This window comes from Passer montanus, unplaced genomic scaffold (genome assembly GCF_014805655.1).
Source record: "Passer montanus isolate IOZ18808 unplaced genomic scaffold, ASM1480565v1 scaffold1, whole genome shotgun sequence".
NCBI lineage: Eukaryota > Metazoa > Chordata > Aves > Passeriformes > Passeridae > Passer > Passer montanus.
This window is the reverse complement of record NW_024356504.1, coordinates 8,950,401-8,958,443: the sequence shown is the minus strand read 5'-3', so window position 1 is coordinate 8,958,443 and position 8,043 is coordinate 8,950,401. Positions and strand designations below refer to the sequence as shown.

At 54.7% G+C, this 8,043-nt stretch overlaps 1 protein-coding gene across 1 annotated transcript in view; it reads left to right on the top strand.

The window, feature by feature from the left end:
* Nucleotides 1-579: 579 nt before the first annotated feature.
* GAD1 (glutamate decarboxylase 1) overlaps nucleotides 580-8,043 on the top strand; it is a 33,923-nt gene continuing 26,459 nt past the window's right edge. Inside the window, exons 1-3 of the mRNA XM_039699374.1 lie at nucleotides 580-1,115; nucleotides 2,253-2,398; nucleotides 4,270-4,332. Of these exons, the coding sequence (XP_039555308.1) occupies nucleotides 2,329-2,398; nucleotides 4,270-4,332 (133 nt within the window). The 5' untranslated portion in view covers nucleotides 580-1,115; nucleotides 2,253-2,328. The remainder of the gene's footprint in view (nucleotides 1,116-2,252; nucleotides 2,399-4,269; nucleotides 4,333-8,043) is intronic.

Genomic DNA, 8,043 nt, shown 5'->3' with positions numbered 1-8,043 from the left:
AGCCCCTGCTGCTCGTTGCACTGCCCAGCATCTCCTGCACAGGATGAAATTCTCTGGCTCCATCGGGCTGTTTCCTCTCCTCTCTTCTCATTGCGGATTCCTCCCGGCCCCTTACGTGACATCTTTTTGAGAAGGGTTTGGTTTAGGCATCTGCGTAGCTACCGTGACATGCTGAAATACAGCACCGATGTCACAACCACAAAATATTGGCTAAGCGTATCCGGGGTGTGGGATGGAGTAACGCAGATATGGGGTTGTCGGGGTACAAAAATCTTGTTGTCTTGGTGCTTCTGGTTTTAGCAAAGGGTTGTCTGGTATCGTAATCTAATGGCAACACTGAGGGCAAGTCACAGGCATCCAGGTGTTCCGCTGCAGCGGTACCCGTGCCTCTGCCACCCTCTGGCGGGAGGAGCGGGGCGAGCCGCGGGAGCCGCGGGCTGAGCCAGCGGGTCACATCAGACCCTCGACACGGCGGAGGGGGGGGACAGGGGGTGTTGCTAAGCTACAACTCACACGAACCCCGCCTGGCTCATTTGAGCCCCGCGCCAGGCTCAGGGGAGGGCCGGGGCCGCAGGGATCGCCTGCCCGGTGCGCCGATGTGTGCGGTGCCTATGAGCACAGCTGGCGACCTCGGGTCAAGCCGGCGCTGTCTAGGGAAAGCCTCTGGCTCCGTCCGCACGCGGGGCTCACCGAGGGCTCGCACGGCAGAACCGCCTGCCTGGGGTGCCGCCCCTGCCGCGGCTGGACAGCCCCACCCGCCGCGGGAGTCAGCCCCGCCGCCCCGGGGCGAAGCAGAGCAGCGGCAGCAGCCGGGGCCGGTGGGCCGCCCGTCCCCGCCCCAGCGGTCCCCAGCCCCCGTGCGGAGCGGCGCGGAGGCGGTGGCGGCAGTCCTGTGACTCATGCCTGCGTCGAAGCAGATCAACCGGCGATTCACGCTTTTAAAAAAGCAAATCCGAGCACTTCTGGAAAAAAAGGTCATCTCGCATTAAAATCCGCGGCGCGATTGGTATTCCGACGTCGTTTCTGGCAGAGTTTATAAGCGGCGGGTCGCTCCCAGGCTAGAGTCACCCTGCCAACCTGGACTACAGCAATAAGAGTGTCCGCTCGCCCCTTCGGTAAGTGTCCTCTAAACAGCATCCTATTTTTTTCCAAGCCTTTGGGAACCTCTGGAACATTTTTTCTCACAAAAATCGGTTTTGGTCGCTGTCTTATGAATAGAGGAATAACGGCTTTTTTGATACAGCTACTGCCCTAGACATAGTGTTAACCTGTTACTTCACTTCTAGGCATTGTCTAGAAAATACCTTCTGCTTATGGCTGTTTTCTTTCTCGTCTTAAAAAAATTAAATATCTGTTTTGCATTGAAATCATTGATCCGTTGCGTTTACACGCGGGTGTAAATCCACCCAGCAGTGGAAATGAATCGGTAGCTACCGGTTTGAAAAAAGCCGCTAACAAAGAAAGCGTTCTTTCGTTACCGCGACCTTCATTTTCTTTACAAGGGGAAGAAAATAAATCGCAGGTAGACGTGGGGACAAAGAGACGAGCTGGGCAGTGACCCGGCAATTCTCGATCAGCGACCCTGTATTGGTTATCGGAACGCCGTGTCCGCCAGGGAAGAGTTGAACATCTGGCGAGGAGCGAGGGCTGGTCCTGCACCTTCCTTTCCCCAGACAGACGTGCCTCTCCTGCCATTTGCGCCGCTAAAGCGAGCACGGGCACGGGAGATCGCTGGTTAGTGCTGGAGCACAGAGTGGCCCCGGTTTGCTGAAACATGTGTGTGCAAATACACATGTATGTGGCGCCTGCCATTGGATCTAGGCAAAACGCACCTTTGTGGTGGCGGGTTTTATCTGTCAGTCCTTTCTGAATGCTTAGCCTGACGTGTGTTTGGTAAAGCCCAGAAGCGGGCTGTGTCTGGGATTGTAGGTCGTTTGGGCTGGTGATTTCGAAGCCCGCTTTGCACGTTGGTCTCCATTTGATGCGAGCCGTATAACTGCCCTGCTCAGTGGCCACCGATATAATTGCTCTAGGCTTCATGCTCCGCTAAATCCGTCATTCAGGCGCGGGGGGTAGCGCCCTGGAATCTAGCGAAGGGAAGATTTTGCTCTTCAGTCTGTTGAGGCATTTTCCCGGTTCGGCCGGTCCTGCCGCCGCCTCGGGACCTGCGCGGCTGCCGCCCGCTGGCGTCTGGACGGGACTCTGGTGCGGTGCTCTAGGAGACTACTAAACCAGCCTGTTCTTCCTTCCAGCAAATTCCTTGCTGCCCACCCCTCAGAGGAATATCGAGGAAATACGAGCTCCGGGGACTGGGGCTTTTCTGAAGGGATGGCTTCCTCCGCTCCCTCGTCCTCCAACGATGCTCCGGACCCCACCCCACCTAATCTGCGACCTACAAGTAGGTTTTAATATTTTCCTCGTTTTAACTGTTTTGGAGGCTTTCCCCATTTAAGCTCAGAAAGACCAGTTTCTAAACGAAATTATACATCTACGATCCCCTGTTCCGCGCCATTAAGCAAGGTGCGGAAAGTGCTCTACACAAAGAAACCATCTTCCTACTGGGAACAGGAGAGGTCGGTCCGTGGCTAATAAAACGCTGTGGGGAAAAGCCCACCTTACCGGCCAACGTTGTCTTTATCTTACAGCCACGTTTGAGAGATAAAGACAATAAACTGACTTCCCAGATGGACAAAAAAATCGGGATGTTGGAAGGGGTGAGGAGAAAACGAATCAGTTAAAGGGCGAAGTTACACCAGGGTATTAAAGCAGGTGTCTCCCAGCCACATTTTATAAATGCTAATGCTGCAGCTTCTTTCAGCCTACGCTGAAGCCTGTAATCAAGCGAAATTTGGATGCTAATTGCAGCTTTTCAAAGCGTTATGTTCCTAATTGCTCTGAATTCGCCTTGAGTTATTGAGGTGTGAGTGGGAAGCAAAGGCTGCTGCAGGTGGATAGAGAATCAGTTCATAGCCCTGCCAGGCAGTTCAGACCGTCGCCTACAGGAAAAAAAAAAAATTAAAAACCCAAACCATAAGAGGCTCGATGCTATGAGTATTGAGGTGTGAGTGGGAAGCAAAGGCTGCTGCAGGTGGATAGAGAATCAGTTCATAGCCCTGCCAGGCAGTTCAGACCGTCGCCTACAGGAAAAAAAATTAAAAACCCAAACCATAAGGGGCTCGATGCTATGAAGCATCAGAGACAAAGAGCGGGCAACAGTAAGAAATGAAAGGTTGTCAGGGACAGCAGAGCGAGTAATGGCTTTTACCCTGAAAGAGCTAGGAGACACGAGCATCAGAGTCATTATTGTCATTATTCTGAAACTGGAAAAAAACGGGGAAGGGGGCAAACGGCAGCACTGGGTCTTGTTTCAGGCGCGCGTGGCAGGCACTGCTGCCTTCGACTGAGGTGTCACTCGCAGAAATCGAATTAATGGGCAACACGGCTAACACAAAGATAACCGCTGGCAGCGGCGTCCTGCCCTGCCCTGCCCACACGGGCTCCCCGGGCCCTGGCAGCGCCTCTGCCGAGCGGGCTCTTCCGCCCGACGGGAGCGCCGTGGCCTTTCCCCCTCCCCGGGAGTCAGGTCGTTGCCCTCCGTGCTTGGGTGAGCCGTCCTCGTCCCGGTGCCTCTGAAACCTTCTCCCCTCACGCCCCAACGCCGGGTCAGCCAGCCCAGCCCCGGTCGCCCTCTGGGATCCATCGCTACCGGACCTGCGGCTGCCCCGTGCCGCGAGAGGCTCGCTAGTGCCCGTGGCCGCGCCTGGCGCACCCTCCACCTCCGTCCTGGGCGTCGTTCCCGCTTCCCGTGGGTTCAGCTGGGGCTGAGCGGTGCGTGTCTGAGCCACGAGTCGAGGAGCTGGGAAGCAGCCTGCTCCCTCTGGGGGTGCGGTCCCAGTAGGACCGTCGGCGCTCGTCAGTCCGTCCGAGGCTCAATGATGCGAGTCCGATCATCTAGTCAAATACTATTTTTCACCCAATTAATTCCTGAACTCTTTTGTGACCCCATTTCACGCCACTTTATTTTAAGCTGCTACTTCCCTGGAGCCCCGCCAGTAAATGATGAGATGTCGGGTCCCGGGTGCCTTCTCCTCTCCTCTGGGCAGGCCAGCATGTCACCTCGCTGTCATCCGAGCCTCAGCTGCCCAGCGCCGCCGGGCTCGGAGTCAGCCGTCTCCCACGGCCATGCCGCCGTGCGGGGCTCCGGGGTGGGGGGCGCGGAGGCCGGACAACCCCGCCGCGCCAGGGGAACAACTCTGCTCTCTCTTCCAGCTTACGACTCGTGGTGCGGCGTGGCTCACGGGTGCACCAGGAAGATCGGGCTGAAGATATGCGGTAAGTGCACCCCAGGCGCCCGCCCCGGCGGGGCATTCCCGGGCAGCGCCCCCCGCCCGCCCCCTGCCGGCACAGAGCGGGCCCGGCCCCGCCGCCGCCGTGCCCTCCCGCGGGTGCCGGGGCCGCGGTCTGTCCGCAGCGGAGGCCGCCCCTCCTGCCACACTCGGGGGTGCAGGCGCCGGGCGCTCCGCGTGAAAAAAGCGCAGGACCCGCCGGGAAGGCCGATGGGGAGGAAAAGCGGGGGCGGGGGACCGGTTCGCCGCCTCTCACTGTCTGAAATTTTTCAGCCTTATCTGACTAGAAAATACGGATCTCCTGGGGAAAAAAAAGATTAACGAGAGCCTTATTAAAGAGCAATTCGTCAGCTTGCTGCGCTGGTAAGATAGCGCTGGCAGCCAGTCAGCGCGCAGGCACATGAAATGCAGAAGGGAAACAAATGCACAATCAGATCGCAACGTTATAGCAAGAGATTCATTTGCAGATAACAAGCTGTCTTCCTTCTCTAGATATCTCGGTAGCGCCTTTGCTTTCAGAGGCTAACAGTCAAATCTTCATGTTCTGATGGGGTAATCATTCAGTTTAGCCCATAGCCCTGACGCATAGAAATTATTTCCCCTTTTCCCCTCTGTCTCTTTGGGGGGGATGGAAAATATGTCGTGGGAGAGACTAACCTTTTTTCGATGCAAAGGAGCATTTAAACCTCTCTCCCTGCTTGCTCGAGTCGAAGTTCATTCATTAAGCGTTTGTCACCTGGAAGTTTGAACGGGAAAAGAATCGGGGTGCTAATGTTTAGCCTCGTGTCTGTGAGAGATTTCACTGGTAGCCGCTGGCGACATTAACGAGTAGTCGCTTAGTTCTATAAATAGCTCCTGATCTGGGTTTAATGGACCATTTCCCTACCAGTCCCCTCAGTGGCTGGAGCGATGGGCATTTTCACCATCATTTTAATTAAGCCCGGCAAGCAGAACTGATAAAGTAACGCATTTAGGCTTGCTCCGTGTTGCCAGACTGTGGGGGTTAGAGAAGGACAGCGCAGCTTCTCTCAATGAGATCAAATACGCTTGAAAATGAAATATCCCACCATTTTGGATTTGAGAAGGGCATAAGAGAGCGTAGTGAAGGCTTTGTGAAGGGAGTTCAAGACAAACTGTATTTCTGGTTGTGGTTTGGTGCTCAGTTTTCCTTTACAGGCTCTTTTCTGTTTTACATGAAAAATATACTCTGACCAGTGAGTGATGCCATTTGGGAATACTCAGATTTGATCACGACCGCTGTTTTTGCTTGTATGAGCCCTCCCATTTGAATAGAACACCTTCACAAAGACATAGAGGGAAGGTTGCCTATGGTAAACACAGTAAAGTATTAAGGTTGCCAAGAATCCTAATTAAACATGCTAAACGAATTGACATTTGACTGTTGCAGGTGATACCTCCTTGTCCTTACCTTTCACAAAATGTCATTCTGGACGCTAAATATTGTACAGTTACAAAGGCGCCTTGGAATTGTTCCTTTTGTGTGTATCGCGCTGAAATCGATTAATTTTGAATGCAAACTTTAAATAAGGGTTGACCTCAGAGAAAAGGCAGGTCTTGAACAATGAGTTGGTTCTTCCATCTGAGTTGTGTATTATGGGTTTGACATTTTCAATAATTATGTATCCAAGATGTATGTAATTTCTTCTTAAACAACTGAGCGATTTAAGGATTAGCTTTTTTCCCTTTTCTGGTTGAAAGCCACCACCTGAAAAGAGCGCTGCCGCTACCACCACCCCTACCCCTCCCAACCCCTCCCCCCCTCTCCCCACTCTTCGTCTCTGCACATATCCACCTTAAAAAACCAAACAAAATAACCCCAAACCCCAAAAAAACCCAACCGAAAAAAAACCCCAAACCTCCAAACCCCTATTTTAAGCGGTTTAATGAACTGTCACGGCGGCCAAAATATGGGCAGATTTCCCCCTGTATCTGGATTTGTATGCTACACTCCCACCATGGCAATTGTTACTGCTGAGACTGATCCTGTTAACATTTGGCACCAGTGGAATGCTCAACGTAGTAAAATTGCTCCGGTGCGTCTCCTGTTTGGCCTCGGCCAGCTGATGATTCCAAACCCGGTGAGCAACGCGGGAGAGTGGAGCTTCCAAAGCAGCCATGCATGCTGGAAACTGGGCTTGTTTCCGGAGTCCGTGGGATTTATGCTGCCAAGCATAATTTACGGGGGTGGTGCTAAACGCCCCGAGCGCGGCGGGGTCCAGGATCTCCTGCAGCCGCCACCGCCGTGCACGCCCGAAGGCTGCGGTGCGCGCCGGGACCCGCCGGTCTGTCCCCGCCTCGGAACACGAGTGTCCACCCAGGGGGGCTCAACACCGGCCTTGTGCGAGGCCTGATGTGAAATCACGCTGAATTTGTGCTCGCGTTGCGCGCCGAGGTACTCCCTCGTCAGTTTGGTGTCACTCGGCTCTTGAAAACTCGGTCTCTTAAAGCGCATGGGTGAAAATGCACCTGCGGAACGGACCTAGTGCTGAAAGAGGCTGCGCCCTCCGCTGCTCCAGGAGAAGCAGCACGGACGCTATTTCATACTCGGCTACTTGCTGGAAGTGTCCTACACCGGCGTCGCTTTCCAAGCAGGATACAGATGAAAGGTCGGCTGCAGTCATGCGCTTCTCCCCGGGAGCGGAAGGAGCCTTCGAGGGCCGGCTGTTACGCTTCTGTGCAGACAGCGACGGCGCTGGGGAACGTCCCACACCCTCCCAGGGAGGGGCTCGGCAAACGAATGGTCCGGCGGCTGCAGAGCGGGGGCTGTTCCTGTCCCACGGGCTGCCCCTTACTCCGAGTCTCCAGGCCCACGAGACACTGCCTGGAGCGAACGGCATGTCACCTACAGCCGGGTGGGCTGATGTCGGCCGACAGCGCGATCCTGTCTTCAGGCTTTTTTCGTCCTCTACTCGCCGCCCTCGAGCCTCCCGAGCCCCGGGTCGCCACGAGGCGCAGGGGGACAGGCCCCGTGCGCGGCCGCTCCGAGCGCAGCTGATCCCCGCCGCCGGCCGTGGGACACGGCGGGCCCGGGGAGCCTCCGCGGGGAACAGCAGCCCAGAGTCGTTCGGCAAGGACTGAGCTCCCTGCCCGCAGCGTCTAGTTAGGTCAGACCCCTCAGCGACGCCACGGCCTCGCTGGGCCCGATGAGAGTTGAACTGGAGGCGAGTGCAGCCTTCCTCTGTTACTGGAGCCTCTGCACGCCGAGGGGAGCGCCAGCCGTGCCAGGAGCACGGCTCTCGGGGCGAGCCGAACGCGGCTGCTCCTGCGGGCGTCTCTTCTCACGGAACCCGTCCCACCTGAGCATCGCTGCTGAGAGCCTGAGATAAAGACGGGTGGGGGGAAAACAAAGAAAAATCAAGCCGTAGGACTTCCATAATTCAGATTGGAGTGCACCTGCTTTGATATCTGCTGCTCCTCCTAATGAGCAGGAAAATAGCACTAGCTGTTGCAGGAGATAATGATCCCTGCAAGAGTCATTAGAAGCAGTAACAACATAACAAAATATTGCATATATATATATATGTATACATATACATATATATGTATTTATTACATATATATATATGGATGACTACTCTGAATTTAATATATATATATATATATGGATGACTACTCTGTATTTATGCACGAAGAGAGTTTCGCTTAAATAGTCTTTGTCTCATTCGTAAAAGCATCA